Source organism: Schistocerca serialis, chromosome 5, assembly GCF_023864345.2.
Source record: "Schistocerca serialis cubense isolate TAMUIC-IGC-003099 chromosome 5, iqSchSeri2.2, whole genome shotgun sequence".
Classification (NCBI taxonomy): Eukaryota; Metazoa; Arthropoda; class Insecta; order Orthoptera; family Acrididae; genus Schistocerca; species Schistocerca serialis.
The window spans coordinates 534,142,741-534,160,178 of record NC_064642.1 but is presented as its reverse complement, the minus strand read 5'-3'; the positions used below and the strand labels follow the sequence as shown (position 1 = coordinate 534,160,178).

At 44.7% G+C, this 17,438-nt stretch overlaps 1 protein-coding gene across 1 annotated transcript in view; it reads left to right on the top strand.

Annotated features, from left to right (window-relative positions):
• Positions 1 to 17,438, top strand: part of LOC126482061 (A disintegrin and metalloproteinase with thrombospondin motifs adt-2-like) — a 178,116-nt gene that overhangs the window by 26,364 nt on the left and 134,314 nt on the right. Inside the window, exon 3 of the mRNA XM_050106037.1 lies at positions 16,850 to 17,033. Coding sequence (XP_049961994.1) covers positions 16,850 to 17,033 — 184 coding nt within the window. The remainder of the gene's footprint in view (positions 1 to 16,849; positions 17,034 to 17,438) is intronic.

The window sequence follows — 17,438 nt, the reverse complement described above, 5'->3', positions numbered from 1 at the left end:
ACCTGCTCGGAGCAGGAACTCGTTCTAGTTGACCTAAACTTTAAGTGACTCATATCGAACTAAATAACTTGGAGCGGCTAGACACTGATGTAAGAAATTGTCATCTTGCACTAAGGTACAAGTTATGAGTCAAGATCGTAATACCAAAAGTAGGGGTAAATGGAATTGTAATGACATGACAGTAAAAGTAGCCTAACGTATCTTGCAATCCCAATGTAAAGTCGCTGTAAGTTTTCATTGAATACTACATGCGAGATGGTAACTAAATGCGTATAAGGTGTGGATTCAGTTGAAGTTGACTGAGGGAAAGGAGGAGCACTGGATGGGTGGAAGAGGCAAATAAAGATAAGAAGCATAAAATGGTTTCGAAACTAAATCTGGAAATGGGAGACATTTATAATGAAATTGATTAATTAGTAGTTCAGAACTCTTTCGGACAAATGACCAACCTCAGAAACATAGGAACTTTGGTCATTGTTCACTGTAGCGATTATTTTTCAGATTTCACATTTTTTTGCGAATGTAGTCCTTTAAGCTGGGATGAAACTTAAGGAAGTAATGCGGAAAGATGGTACCAGACAGTCTACACTCTACATCTATTACAAAGCGACAACAGAGTCGTTTAGCGTTTTTCCATAAGAATAAAGCAAATATAAAGCAATAGTGCTGAGGGGAATGGCTCTGTGTAATTATTCTGCAGTATTTGGATCAAAATAGGTACAGACCTCGACTTCGCCATTACATAATTTGATTTACGCCAGCACGTGTCATAAATAGCACAAAGTGGAATGCCTGATCAACTGTTCAGCTGTTCTTGGAAGAAAATGAGATATCCCATAAGTTTTTAGGAAGTAACTGTGTGTGTATGCATTAAAGCGAGAAACAATTCTGAGATAAATCCAAAACGTATACCAGAAATGCAATGCATTCACAGGCATAATAAGCAAGAGAGGTTTTGCGAACACGGACACAGTGTTCCTCAGTCTGACTTCTCCTTTTAACTGGTTTCCTCTGGTCATCAGGGCAGTGACGTTGCCTTACCAAGGCACTCTGTACATCAGTGAAGGCACCACCTGGGTAGTAGCCTTCAGAGCTTTCATGGTGTTGGGAACTGAAGTCGGCCGGCCTTGTGGCCGAGCGGTTCTAGGCGCTTCAGTCTGGAATCGCGCGACCGCTACGGTCGGAGGTTCGAATCCTGTCAAGGGATAGATGTGTGTGATGTCCTTAGGTTAGTTAGGTTTAAGTAGTTCTAAGATCTAAGAGACTGATGACCTCAGCTGTCAAGTCCCATAGTGCTCAGAGCCATTTGAACCATTTTGAATTGAAGTCGTCGGGACATTTATATCTGTGATTAATTATACTCTTTGTAAAACGTAATATGTTGTAAATTCGTCGTTAAATGTATGTTCTGTGGCTTCTAAATAAAGTGGTGTGTTGGGCTGCCAATCGATGCTTACTACTGTGATTCACAACATAAGAATTGGCGCTGAAAAGCGGGAGATTTCCAGGATTGTAGATTTTTAACGTAGGGCGGGCTGGCAACAGCTTAGTACGCCGCTCTTCAGCCTACAGAATTTTTAAAACATAAGAAGATAAGAAACAATAAAAACAGATGATAAAAGGGTGACGTAAAATGTTACTACGAGAAGCTCACTGCAGTGATTTGTCACTCCACGCAAGAAATTCTCCGACGACAACCGCCTGCATACACAGCTAAGTTCAACTGGATTATCAAGCCTCATATTTTGTAGCGTCATTTGTTAAGGGAATTGATTACATTATTGCTCCTCTATACCCGGTAGTGCTATTGTAGCTTTGACGGATTATCAGAAGTTACGCTACGCCTGTAGATTGTTTATGACTGGCGCTGCCATCTGTTAGTTGTTTTCCAAACTACGTACTATCTTGATCCGCTTAAACGAGTGCAATCACATCACGATGTCTGACATGGAAAACGCTGATAGCAACCATCAGTTACAACGCTTGAAAAGAGCTAATATCACACATATTTTGAACGAAGTACATATATTTAATGACGCAACTACCATTGAAGATTATGAATATTTCGAAAATCGATTGCAGGAACTGTTGTGTTCACTAACAGGTCTTAATAACAAAATACACAATGTTCTCGATGACGCTGATTACGCTGCTGATGTGCTCAAATGTGACGAATACATAGACGCAGCTAAGCGAGCTATCGTACGCACGTCACTGGAAATAGAGGAGAAACTTACGAATTCTAAGGCTCACACTACCATCAGTTATAAACAACCTGCCACGACAGTTACTTCAATTGTTTCATCGTCTAGTACGAGACTGCCCACTATAAAAGTTGAGACGTTTTCTGGAAATGTTGAGAGCTGGGCTCGTTTTTGGGAACAGTTCTAGCAATCGATTGATCAAAATCTCACGATATCCACCATTCACAAACATATTTGTCACCGTGGCTGCTTAGAAGGGGAACCAAAGCATTTAGTTAACGGTATTGGTGTGATCTCTGACACCTATAAAGAAACAAAGAGAATCCTCAGAGCCCTCTATGGCGATTAAAACAAAATTGCACAAGCTCACCTTGATTATTTAGAAATCATTAAACCCACTCAGTTTCCGAATCCAGAATCCCTTAATTCTACATTTATCGAGCACAACCGCCGCGTCCAAGCTTGTACTCTCGGTGAAGACGGAAATACTTATAGCTGCCTGCTAGCTCCAAAAAATTCGCAGAACTTTTTTTTTCCTGGTGATAATTGCCGACGCAGGCTCATCCGCGTCAAGCAAACCGGTCTTTCAGAAGGGAACATACTTCGGTTGATGGAATTTGTAGGAACGGAAATAGACGCAGCGCCTTCACCGCAGAAGATCCGCTGTGACAATTAAACGTTGACTTACACTCCTACAGCTGCAGCCCGTCATGTCCGCGCTAATCAGAAACAATCATTACCCAAGGGCATTGAAAACTACGCTCCATACTGCGTCTTTTGCGAAGAATGAGGACATTGCGCCCAAGAACGTAATAAAGTTACCGATCTCACTGAAAGAAAACATAAATAGAAAAGTACTAACTGATGTTTTCTATACCTAAACAGAGGACATAAAATGTGAGATTGCGGGAAGAAGGGTAGGGCATTTTGTGCTAACTGTAAAAAAACATATCACAAGTCGATATGCATGGAAGGTACGACGTGTAAGAAAGCAGCAGAGAGCAACGTCACTTCTGCTGGCAAAATAGACGCAACTACAGCCTCATTTATCTTCCTGCAAACTGCTCAGGTGCGCATCATAGGACCAACAGGATTAAGTAAACTCACTCGATCCGTGCTAGACAATGGAAGCCAAGCATCCTTCATAGCAAAGTCATTAAGAAGATTTGAAACTGTGTGCCCTGGACCAACGGCGACTTTGTATTTACACGATCGAATCTCATACTAGCTCGTCACTATGGCGTAACCTTGTAAATTTCTAAATTAGAGGAGTCTGGACTAATTCTGCGACTTACATAAACGCGTATGAAAGTCAACACTACTTCACGCCTCAACCAAGAGTTCCACAATATACTAGGAATGCAACACATGTCTGATCCACAGACAGATTCCCAAGAAGATATGCCCATCGAGCTTTCCATTGGTGGTGATCATTAGTGAAAGACTGTTACCGATGATTTACCAATCCGCATTTCTAAATCCATTCCTCTGTTTCCCACCATGCTCGGTTGGATCCTCAGTGGCTAGAAATCTGCTGTCTCTGCGAATTTAGCTGTTGTTAACTTTGTACTTCAGACTCAGATGTCCACAGATGACCAGTTGAGATGACTCTGGGATCTAGATACTATTGGCATGTTGTTGTTGTTGTGGTCTTCAGTCCAGAGACTGGTTTGATGCAGCTCTCCATGCCGCTTTATCCGGTGCAAGCTTCATCGTCTTCCAGTACCTACTGCAACCTACATCCTCCTGAATTTGTTTAGTGTATTCATCTCTTGGTCCCCCTCAACGATTTTTACCCTCCACGCTGCCCTCCAATGCTAAATTGGTAATCCCTTGATGCGTCAAAATATGTCCTGCCAACCGATCCCTTCTTCTACTCAAGTTGTGCCACAAACTCCTCTTCTCCCCAATTCTATTCAATACCTCCTCATTAGTTATGTGATCTACCCATCTAATCTTCAGCATTCTTCTGTAGCACCACATTTCAAAAGCTTCTATTCTCTTCTTGTCCAAACTATTTATCGTCCATGTTTCACTCCCATACGTGGCTACACTCCATACAAATACTTTCAGAAACGACTTCCTGACACTTAAATCTATACTCGATGTTAACAAATTTCTCTTCTTCAGAAACGCTTTCCTTGCCATTGCCAGTCCACATTTTATATCCTCTCTACTTCGACCATCATCAGTCATTTTGCTCCCCAAATAGCAAAATTCATTTACTACTTTAAGCGTCTCATTTCCTAATCTAATTCCCTCAGCATCACCCGATTTAATTCGACTACATTCCATTATCTTCGTTTTGCTGTGTTGATGTTCATATTATATCCTCCTTTCAAGACACTGTCCATTCCGTTCAGCTGCCCTTCCAGGTCCTTTTGTGAATAGCCTTTCGCTTCCTGTATTTTACCCCTGCCACCTTTATAATTTGAAAGAGAGTATTTCAGTCAACATTGTCAAAAGCTTTCTCTAAGTCCACAAATGCTAGGTTTTCCTTTCCTTCATTTATTTTCTAAGATCCAAACTGATCTTCACCGAGGTCGGCTTCTACATAACTGCGCATAATGATGCGGTAAACACTAATAGGTATTCTCCCTCCTCCAAGAATTTCAGGCATGCTATCTTGTGCAGGATCGTCGAAGAGTTGCTCGTCTTCCAAAGAAACAAAATATTATTTTATATTCTACTAACCGACTGAAGGCAGAAAGTAGATTTCGAAGTTTACATAAAAGACTTCTTAGCAACGAATCCTCAAAGGACACTTACCACCGTCTTATGTTGGAGTGTATTACAAAGAATCGTGTAGAAGTTGCTGCTCCTGAAGAGCCAGGTACTATCATGTTTTACCTTCCACATCGTGCAGTTAGGAAGGAGAAACTTGCGAAATGAAGTGGAGGATCGTTTTTGATGCGTCTTCTCACGTGATCGACGCACCCTCTCTCAACAACACTTTAGAGACGAGACCAAATCTTCTGCCAGAAATACTTGCTGCTCTGATACAGTTTCGAATACGCCCCGTGGCTATTATTAGCGATATTACGTAAGCATTGCTGCAACTAATCTTGCACGAAGACGACAGGGACTTGACTATGGCACAAAGTTTTTGAAGACAGTCGCGGTAACTACCATACGACAAATGAAGTAACGACCGTTTCACTTGACTTCCATTCGACCTAACATGCTGTCCGTTCTTGTTTTCGGCAACGCTGAAAGAACATGTTTCTAGACATGAGACCTCATTTCCCGTTGCCGCATAGGTACTAGGCAACGATGGATGACTTCGTGTTTTGTGCAGATGGCGACTATGAAGCTATCGCTATGTATTACGAACTAACGGCCCTTATGAAACTACTGATTTTAATTAACGAAGTGGGTCACTGCTCCAGATCAGTTACAGGATATATGGAGAACCGAAGAACGAGAGATTACAACATCTATTCAAGTTTTAGGCGAAAATTGGATCACAATAACGGAAGCTTTTATTTTAAAACGGATGATGTCACAGAAATATTATCTCACAAACCTGCTACCAAACGGAAAATATTACGGATTGTAGCTAAATTTTACGATCTACTAGGATTATTCTCTCCTGTGTCAGTCATGGCAAAACTATTATGCCGAAAAACCTGGTGTAGGGGAGTTGACTTGAAGAATTGCTACCCAACCATCTGACAACATACTGGAATTCTTGGGAGTCTAATTTACCTCCATTCTCTTGCATTACTATCCCACGATGGATATTAACTACCAAAGATCGTGATGTTCAGATACACGTATTTTGTGATGCTTCGGAACGACCGTATGGTGCAGCTCTGTGCATCTGCATAGTTGTACACGGCAACACAATGGTTCATTTGGCCTGCAGCAAGAACAGACTTGCACCTGTCAACTGTCAAAAGGATGACACTGCCTCGTCTCGAACTTATAGGTGCACTTGTGGGAGCACGATTACTAAAATATTTTTGCAGAGCTACAGGGTACTGGTCCCTTTAATCCCACAAACCAACCAACCAAGCTACATGGTACGTCATTACATATACAATGTTGTGGGCGGACGCTGCAGTGACTTTATGCTGGACACGTAGTAATGCGAATCGATGGAAGACTTTCATGTGTAATAGAGTGACAGAAATTCTAGATTTACGTCCCTTATTCAATGGAGGCATTGTCCTGGAAATATTAACCCAGTGGATCACCTAACACGGAGTTTTCTTGGCAACCAAATCCAATTTGGGCGTGTTTCTTGGGAAGGACCGCCATGGCTTGCACACCCAGAAGACTGTTGGGCATCTGGTACTCCAAACATGTATCATGAGCTCTCGAAAGAAAGAAAGAATTTTAAAAAAGTGATGACAGTTACTGTACCTGCCAGTATCATAGACATTTCCAAATTCAGTTCCTACTGGAGACTAATTTGCACAACTGGCTGGATCCTTCGCTTCATACGTAAGATTCGTCACAAAGATAAAGTTGCTGAAGAGTTGGTAGCAGTCGAGCTCGCAAATGCAAGCACTTACTGGATCAAAAAAGTCCAACGCCAGTGCTTCACGCCGGAATTCCACTATTAAAAGATTCCTACTATGCAAGATCATAAAGACTTCAAGAGGAAAACAAATTGAAGCTCGCCCACCAACAGACCATCTAAGCCTTTTACTGTCAGTGGCTTAGACTTTGCTGGTCCTCTTTACATCAAGACACTCATGGCCATGGGAAAGGCCTACATAACACTCTTCACTTGCGCAACGACACTTGCAGTACATTTATAGCTCTGCTCCAATAAGAATACCAACACATTTTTTATGCCTTTACAGCGATTTGCTAGTTGTCGTGGATTACGTGGATTGCCGCATACCATCTACACCGACAACGCAAAGACCTTTCAAGCCGCTGATAAAGAATTCAAGAATTATCGCAGCTATGGAACTCACTATCCATCTCAGAGTCCCATAATTTTCTCGTCAAAAACGGAATCACTTGGAAGTTTATTGCGCTACGGGCATCTTGCTGGGGAAAATGGTGGGAGAGGATGGTGGGCACCGTCAAGCGATGCTTACGGAAGGTGTTGGGACGATCAAGTCTAACTGCAGAGCAACTCTATACCATCTTGATCAGCATCGAAGCTGCAGTATACTTAAGGCCAATCTCTCCAGGAGAAGACGCAGAACCTCTGACACCAGCACACTTTCTGGTTGGTGAAGACCTGTTAAATGTGCCACCAGGATCAGAACCTACCGTCACACATAGTGTGACCAAAGAATTTACACTACAGCAGAAATAGCAGATGAATGTTGGAACCGATGGACCAAGGAATATCTCAAGGAGCTTAGGAACTTCCACGAAGTTATAGACGCATGTGAAAGATGTATTGACTTCGACCTGGTGCTCTGGCTTTGATTCAAGAGGATGGACGGCCAAGATACATGTGGAAGAAAGGGAAAATAGAAAGATGTGTACAGGGAAGAGACAATATAATACTGCGGACACCAGAAGGACAGCACATAGCACGACCGGTTCAGCTGGTCATCACCCTGGAGGTTGACAAGTGTAGGGAGGATGTTGGGAATTGAATTCGTCGGGACCTTTGCATTTCTGATTATTGATATTCTTTCTAAGACATAACATGTTGCAAACTCTTTTTTTATGCATATGTTCTGTGACTTGCAAATGAAGAGTTGGGGTAGACTGCTAATCGCTGCTCATTACCGTGATTCACAACACATCGTGATGGTCACACATACCCCATCACAATAAAGGTCGTAGTGTAGACGAAAAATCATCAACATAATCATTTAATGTACTCAAACCGTAAGATGATGCAGAAATTTGTGAGGCAAGGTCACAAACGAAAAGTTACAGTCAGATACCAATGTTGCTACTTGGCCATTGATACGTGTAGCGCCAGTTGAGACGCGATGAGAAAATAGCCTAGATAATGGACAAATACACTACTGGCCATTAAAATTGTTACACCAAGAAGAAATGCAGATGATAAACGGGTATTCATTGGACAAATATATTATACTAGAACTGACATGTGATTACATTTTCACGCAATTTGGGTTCACAGATCCTGAGAAATCAGTACCCAGAACAACCACCTCTGGCCGTAATAACGGCCTTGATACGCCTGGGCATTGAGTCAAACAGAGCTCCGATGGCGTGTACATGTACAGCTGCCCATGCAGCTTCGACACGATACCACAGTTCATCAAGAGTAGTGACTGGCATATTGTGACGAGCCAGTTGCTCGGCCACCATTGACGAGATGTTTTCAATTGGTGAGAGATCTGGAGAATGTGCTGGGCAAGGCAGCAGTCCAACATTTTCTGTATCCAGAAAGGCCCGTACAGGACCTGCAACATGAGGTCGTGCATTATCCTGCTGAAATGTAGGGTTTCGCAGGGATCGAATGAAGGATAGAGCCACGAGTCGTAACACATCTGAAATGTAACGTCCACTGTTCAAAGTAGCGTCAATGCGAACAAGAGGTGACCGAGACGTGTAACCAATGGCACCCCATACCATCACGCCGGGTGATATGCCAGTATGGCGATGACGAATACACGCTTCGAATGTGCGTTCACCGCGATGTCGCCAAACACGGATGCAACTATCATGATGCTGTAAACAGAACCCGGATTCATACGAAAAAATGACGTTTTGCCATTCGTGCACCCAGGTTCGTCGTTGAGTACACCATCGCAGGCGCTCCTGTCTGTGATGGCTGTGATGCAGCCATTGGTACCCATCTGTTGGCTCAGGGATCGAGACGTGGCTGCACGATCGGTTACAGCCATGCAGATAAGACGCCTGTCATCTCGACTGCTAGTGATACGAGGCAGTTGGGATCCAGCACGGCGTTCCGTATTACTCTCCTGAACCCACCGATTCCATATTCTGCTGACAGTCATTGGATCTCGACCAACGCGAGCAGCAATGTCACGATACGACAAACCGCAATAGCGATAGGCTACAACCCGACCTTTATCAAATTCGGAAACGTGATGGTACGCATTTCTCCTCCTTACACGAGGCATCACAACAACGTTTCACCAGGCAACGCCGGTCAACTGCTATTTATGTATGAGAAATCAGTTGGAAACTTTCCTCATGTCAGCACGTTGTAGGTATCGCCACCGGCGCCACCCTTGTGTGAATGCTCTGAAAAGCTAATAATTTGCATATCGCAGCATCCTCTTCCTGTCGGATAAATTTCGCGTCTGTAGCACGTCACCTTCGTGGTGTAGCAATTTTAATGGCCAGTAGTGTATATGTATTAATCAAAAGTTCCTCTTTGAAGGAAAGTTAATCACTACAATAGTTTCTGTAAGTTCGTGATCAGCATAAGTTCGAAATTAGGCTGGCGACTATGATGATGAAACATTCAAAGTTTAATATTCACTATGAAGTAGAACGAAATAACGTAGTGAAGGTCGACGGCCGATACCAGGTTCCTGCTCCTCTGTAGTGCACAGGCCAAGTCCTTGCGATAATCAGGCAGACACCGGCAGCTCCATTGGTGAACGGTGGCTGGCGAGCGGCACGGCGTCGTACGTAGCGAAGATTCCAAACGAGACTCTGATGGAAGGACTGCGGATGCAGTTGGCGCCTGGCCCAGAGCTCGACAGAAGACTGCTTGGCTTGGATCGGCGTTTCGCCTCCATAAGTATCGATGCCACGTAGAGATACCAGAGCAACTATTTGTATCCACGTGCCCCGAGGAAGCAAACGAGTCCGCGAGGCTGGCGACCTCCAGCGGCGCCCGCGCTGCCATCTGTTGACCTAGTCAGCGTGTGTGATTGAAATTCTGTCTGATGATGTAACCCCTTCCGCGTTAGGCCGCTTGCATACCACAGGTGGAAGAGGGATTGCAGATCCGTCGGACGAGGGGCCCGTACGCCACATGCAGTGTCTCCCGAAGTAGGCGGCGTGTATTAGGCTGGTGCGGAAGTTTGTTTTTGTCTTGCAGGGTGTTTTATTTCGGTTGCTACGAGTACATTACTGTTGTGTACATAGTTCCGCGTAGTCAGCGCGTACACAACTTTCCCACTAGAGCGCGCCCCACTAAGCACAACAGCGCAGGCGCAGCGCTCGTCCGTCTCCGCACTACGAGATGGCGCTGCCATAGAGAAGGACCAGATTCTGCTTCCGCCGATGCGCGTATTAATATGTAACGCAGCCAATGAGATTGCTGCAACCGTAGAACCTTTTCTCCTCACGGATCACACTCGCGCAGTGATACCTGAACGTGCGAGGTATTATAACGAGTGTACAGACCTCTGATTAGTCAGTCTGCATTAGTCTGCTTCAGTCTGCATTGGCCTGCATTTGTCTGTACCAGTCTATAGTCAAGTTTCAGTCTGCGCCTAATAAGATTACCATATTCCTGTACATAGCCATGAAGAGAAATGTATAGACACTTTGTCAAGTATCAGAGATATGTGAGAATAAGATTAACATACCAAGACCAAAACCGAGCGAGGTGGCGCAGTGGTTAGACACTGGACTCGCATTCGGGAGGACGACGGTTCAATCCCGGGTCCGGCCATTCTGATTTAGGTTTTCCGTGATTTCCCTAAATCACTCCAGGCAAATGCCGGGATGGTTCCTCTGAAAGGGCACGGCCGACTTCCTTCCCCATCCTTCCCTAATCCGATGAGACCGATGACCACGCTGTCTGGTCTCCTTCCCCAAAACAACCAACCAACCAAGACCAAAGGAACTTCAGATTGTCAATTGTAAATAGCATCCAGAATCAAGTTAAGTAAGGTTTATGATTGTTATTATTTTAATAAATGTGTGTGAAAATTAATCAAGTTCTGTTTAAAGTTGGTCACCGTCAATCTGCAACTCTAAGCGAGCAATAGGCATTTCTATCGTTTGACCTAACAGCAGAAGATAAACACGCCACGATAAGACCACGAGACATATTGCTGACACTCGCCTACTTCGCTAGAGCGAAAGTCAAATAACCTGATGGTGTGTGTACCGAAAGTCTTACAGTACGCACACCACAATTACAAAGTGTCATTTTTTTATTTGTAGGTTGCTGTTGCTATTTGAGTTATATATTCTCATTTTGCCATTTGGAGATAGAGAGTGGATGCTATAAAATGGAGTGCCAAGTAGAAAAATCGGAACATTTCTGACATTTTCTTCTGTTCGAGTTAAACAGAGGGATGACAGCATCCATACACATTCGCGCTGTGCATGGGGACAATGCCGCTGAAAAGAGCACGGCGATAAAATGGTTTTCTCGTTTTAAAGATAATCATTTTGACATTAGTGACACTCCGCATTCAAGATCTTCGAGGTATGTTGAAGATGGTTTAAATCCATTAATCTACAATGATCCACGTGAGTGTACTCTAGAACTGGCATGTGTGATGAACTGTGAGCATTCCACCATCGTGCGACTTTTGTATGCAGTGGGAAGGTTCAGAAAATGAGTGTATGGGTTCGGCATGCTCTAAGCCAAAATCACAAAATTCAGCGGACGGCCATATGTACATCTCTGCTTGCTCGTCATCAATTGGCTCGTGAACAACACCACCATTCCTGTCACGTATCATTACGCTGACTAAAAATGGTGCCTTCGTACTAACATATCCCCCCCCACCCCCCACCTCACCCTTAACTACGATTCCAAGGATATCTAACATGGCCAACGTCTTGACCAAGGAAATGTAACAGTTTCAAAACGTGTAGCTATGTGGATGCTTGGATCCACCTCTCTCCTCCCCTCCCAACCCTCTCCTCCTCAGCTCTTCCGCCAGATATGTGTTCCTTGGGCCCTGATAAAACCAGTTTCTGTCAGTTTAGGGCGGGAGTTGAGTGGTCATGCGATTTCTCCCCAACGATTTCGTTGTCTAGTGGAGACCGTTCCACGTGCATTGTTGACTCTTCTTGGCGAAAATACAAGGGACGTTCAGTTAGTAATTTTTTCTGAATGCAAGTTGGCTTTACTCAGAATTATAGTACACTATATTATGCCCCACACTTTTGTCTACAAAAACCTATTTTTCAACATAATATCCGACCAATGCGACGGCCTTACGCCATCTTACTGGGAGGGCCTGAATGTGGGAATGGTTCCACTCTGTTGGTTGATGTCGGAGATAACGTTTTACTGCATCAATAACCTCCCCAGCATCCACGTACTGCTTCCCGCGGAATGCATCATTCAGTGGGCCAAGCAGATGGAAGACGAAAGGTGTGAGATCCGGCCTGTTGAGTGGATGAGGAAGAACAGTCCAATGAAGTTTTGCGAGCTCCTCTCAGGTGAGCAGACTTGAGTGTGGCCTTGCGTTCTCATGGAGAAAGAGAAGTTCGTTCTTCATTTTTGTGGGGACGAACAAGCTCTTTCGTTTCTTGAGTTTCACAGTTGTATTCTAACGGCCGTGAGGCCAGGGATCGTGTAGGTTTGGACGACCTTGTTGCGATGGTGACAGACGCCTCGGTCAACGATTCACGGTGGTTTTATTCACCGCCAGATCTCTACAGGCATTCTACAAGTGCCTACGAGTATCTGCGATGCTTTGTTTTTCCGCCAAAAGGAATTCAATGAAAGCTTTCTGCTTGGAATCACCTCCGTTACAGACGCCATTTTATAAGTTACGTACAGCGCTGCCACCTATCGGAGGTTCATGAGACTATGGGGTCTGAAGCAGGATTATTTGACGATGTCTCGCAACAAATTCCGCATTTTTTTTTTCAACCGAAAGTGGCCGATAAAAATATGTATTGCATTACTTATTGGACGCTCCTCATACACATGTTACTAACCTCACCGAACAAAATGTGTCACCCACTTAAAAGGGCACATGGGTCGCTTTAGAGCTCTGTGGATGGTGTAGAATTGGTACCACACAGTCTTGTGACCTTCCACCCTGACTTGTGTGAAGTGGTGTGTGTGTGTGTGTGTGTGTGTGTGTGTGTGTGTGTGTGTGTGTGTGTGTGTGTGCAGGAGGAACGGTCAATATGGAGAAGTGACGCTTTAGCAGAAAGGAGCTACGTATTTAAATGTGCAGATATGTCGGCATTTCAACGCCAAATGTCTAATGTGTCTACAGCGAATGGTGTCAGACTCACACCCATCTAACAAATGCGTAAAGCAGTGGTCATTAAACTGATAATCGGCGGGGCCACAGACGAGTGTAACGCCTTACCAGTGACCATCGGTTTCAAACTTTATATAATGTGTGAGCATAAAACATGTTCCATAACTTTGTTCTTAGATGTGTCGGGCACACAAGCAGCTGTTCCGTTTTCACTTTTTACTGCCGCTTTGTGCTGGGTCTCCTTTCGTCTCTTCTTCCTCTTGGCTGGTACTCCTTCTTTGTAGGTGATGTTTCCTTGAAGTTTTATTGTCTTCAGTCTTTTGCATTGATTTTATAAATATCTACTTGCTTCCTAATATCTCGATTTATTGCTTGTCCTTCCTTGGTAACACCTCAAACTTTCATGAGAAATTTCATTTTTCCTCCTTATGGTTTACTTCTATCACGTTTTTTAGTGAGCCATGACTCACTTCAGTACAGCAATATGGGTGTAGCCACAATTTATAAAATTTTAGTTTTATTTCCACCTGTATTTCTAAATTGTTTTAGTTCGCCTATTGATTGATATTTGGTAATCTTATTTTTTACAGAGTGCTTCCATGATAATGTCACAAACTTTCAGGAATGATGGAGAAGGGTAATTGTACGAACTTGAGGCAAGGGACCACGGTCGATTCGAAAGTTACAAGTGAATATTGTTCTGATACCTCTGATAGTGGACCTGTGGACCTCTTCTTTGCACATTTTGAGAGGAGGTAGTATGGACCACAGCATGAAAAATTTGTCTTGTACACTACGGCTCTCAATTACTTACGTTAGGAGTTATGAGCATTTGTTCAGTAGAAGACATGTGTTTCATACTATCAATCATGAACAAATGCCCATAGCCCTTAAGGTATGGATTTTGGAGCCGGTGTTGAATGGTAATTTTATTGTTATTTTGGTCCATATTACCACCACTCAAAATGTAGAAAGCAAAGACCTTGCAGTAGAAGAGGTCCACTGTCAGGGGTATAGAACGATTCTGGCTTATGTGGAACTGTACATTAGCACTTTCCATCTTCCCTTAAAGTCTGTAACATCATCACGGAATTATCCTATATCTTTTTTTTCTTTCTTTTGCTTGTGCTGTTTTCCTGCGGATACCCAGGGTCGGCATGGTTAATCGGATGTGGCAATGTTAGTTGAAGGGATGGCCGGTGCCATTCCTGCCGCCACCCCGTACCCCCCCAGGAAGGAATTAGTGTACCTCAACTGTCTGCGACTAGTGTAATCCATGGAATAGTGCGAAAGTGTTCAGATGTCTGCGAGCCGTGTAACTGAGGCGGGACGTCGGGACCAGCCCGGTATTCACCTAGGGGGATGTAGAAAACTGACTAAAAACCACATCCAGGCTGGCTGGCACACCGGCCCATGTAATTAATCCGCCGGGCGGGTTCGATCCGGAGCCGGCGCACCTACTCGAGTCTAGGAACGAGCGCGTTAGCGTGCTCGGCTAACCTGACGGGTCCACGGAATTATCCTGTATATCATTGTTAATATCACACACTAAAAGTGTGAGCTGTATACCTGCTCAAGTGGGGTTCTATCTTTTATTATTTTTGATTATTTGGATTTTCTGCATGGGTTATGGGTTGTTTTGGAGGAGGAGACCAAACTGCGAGGTCATCGGACTCATCGGATTAGGGAAGAATGGGTAACGAAGTCGGCCGTGCCCTTTCCAAAAGAACCATCCCGACATTTGTCTGAGGACATGTAGGGAAATCATGGAAAACCTAAGTCAGGATGGCCGGACGCGGGACTTAACTGTCGTCCTCCCAAATGCGAGTCCAGTTTGCTAACCACTGCGGCACCTCGCTCGGTATTCCGCATGATGAGCCGTGATTTCAGTTTTCTTCATTGAGGTATGAAAGTAATATTTTTTTTCCTTGATTGTAGCTTATAGATTGGTTTTTGTAGTTCAGCTTCACTTTATTCCAAAATTGTTCCATTACCTATATACGTACGAATATTAACATATTTATTTCCATTGATCTGTAGCTCCTGATTTACACTACTGGCCATTAAAATTGCTGCACCACGAAGGTGACGTGCTACAGACGCGAAATTTAACCGACAGGAAGGAGATGCTGTGATACGCAAATTATTAGCTTTTCAGAGCATTCACACAAGGTTGGCGCCGGTGCCGATACCTACAACGTGCTGACATCAGGAAAGTTTCCAATCGATTTCTCATACTCAAACAGCTGTTGACTGGCGTTGCCTGGTGAAACGTTGTTGTGATGCCTCGTGTAAGGAGGAGAAATGCCTACCATCACGTTTCCGACTTTTGATAAAGGTCGGATTGTAGCCTATCGCGATTGCGTTTTATCGTATCGCGACATTGCTGCTCGCGTTGGTCAAGATCCAATAACTGCCAGCAGAATATGGAATCGATGGGTTCAGGAGGGTAATACGGAACGCCGTGCTGGATCCCAACGGCCTCTTATCACTAGCAGTCGAGATGACAGGCATCTTATCAGCATGGCTGTAACGTGCAGCCACGTCTCGATCCCTGAGTCAATAGATGGGGACGTTTGCAAGAGAACAACCATATGCGCGAACAGTTCGACGACGTTTGCGGCAGCATGGACTATCAGCTCGGAGACCATGGCTGTGGTTACCCTTGACGCTGCATCACAGACAGGAGCGCCTGCGATGGTGTACTCAACGACGAACCTGGGTGCACGAATGGCAAAACGTCATTTTTTCGTATGAATCCAGGTTCTGTTTACAGCATCATGATGGTCGCATCCGTGTTTGGCGACATCACGGTGAACGCACATTCGAAGCGTGTATTCGTCATCACCATACTGGCGTATCACCCGGCGTGAAGATATGGGGTACCATTGGTTACAGGTCTCGGTCACCTCTTGTTCGCATTGACGGCACTTTGAACAGTGGACGCTACATTTGAGATGTGTTACGACCTGTGGCTCTTTCCTTCATTCGATCCTTGCGAAACCCTTCATTTCAGCAGGATAATGCACGACGGGCGTGATGCAGGTCCTGTACGGGCCTTCCTGGATACAGAAAATGTTCGACTGCTGCCCTGGCCAGCACATTCTCCAGATCTCTCACCAATTGAAAACGTCTGGTCAATGGTGGCAGAGCAACTGGCTCGTCACAATACGCCAGTCACTACTCTTGATGAACTGTAGTATCGTGTTGAAGCTGCAGGGGCAGCTGTACCTGTACACGCCATCCAAGCTCTGTTTGACTCAATGCCCAGGCGTAACAAGGCCGTTATTACGGCCAGAGGTGGTTGTTCTGGGTACTGATTCCTCAGGATCTATGCTCCCAAATTGCGTGAAAATGTAATCACCTGTCAGTTCTAGTATAGTATATTTGCCCAATGAATACCCGTTAATTATCTGCATTTCTTCTTGGTGTAGCAAATTTTAATGGCCAGGAGTGTATTTTGGAAAGGGTGATCGATGTTTTGTTTAGTGTGGTTAGATTGGTCCTGAGTGCGTTAGAGAGTACATGTATCACAGAGGGACACGGCAGTGGAATATTGCTGTACTTGTTGGCTGCGGACAGGCCCGTGGAGCTCCGGCTGCGACCGAATACAGTGCTGGCGCCGCCGTGGCTGCGCGTGCTGAGACGCGAGCGCCCTGGCGCGCCGCCCCAGCAGCTGGAGGCCGGGCCGCCGCCGCCCTGCCACTACCTGCACGCCGACAGCGCCGCCGTCGCCGCCGTCTCCCTCTGCCACAGCAGGGCCGTGGTGAGTCGTTATGCCAGCAGCATGTGACGCACGGCGAAAGTCATGTGTCCTCAAATATACACCAAATCGCTGGTATGTTGTTGTTGTGGTCTTCAGTCCTGAGACTGGTTTGATGCAGCTCTCCATGCTACTCTACGCTGTGCAAGTTTCTTCATCTCCCAGTACGTACTGCAACCTACATCCTTCTGAATCTGTTTAGTGTATTCATCTCTTGCTCTCCTTCTACGACTTTTACCCTCCACGCTGCCCTCCAATACTAAATTGGTAATACCTTGATGCCTCAGAATATGTCCTACCAATCGATCCCTTCTTCTACTCAAGTTGTGCCACAAATTTCTCTTCTCCCCAATTCTATTCAGTACCTCCTCATTAGTTATGTGATCTACCCATCTAATCTTCAGCATC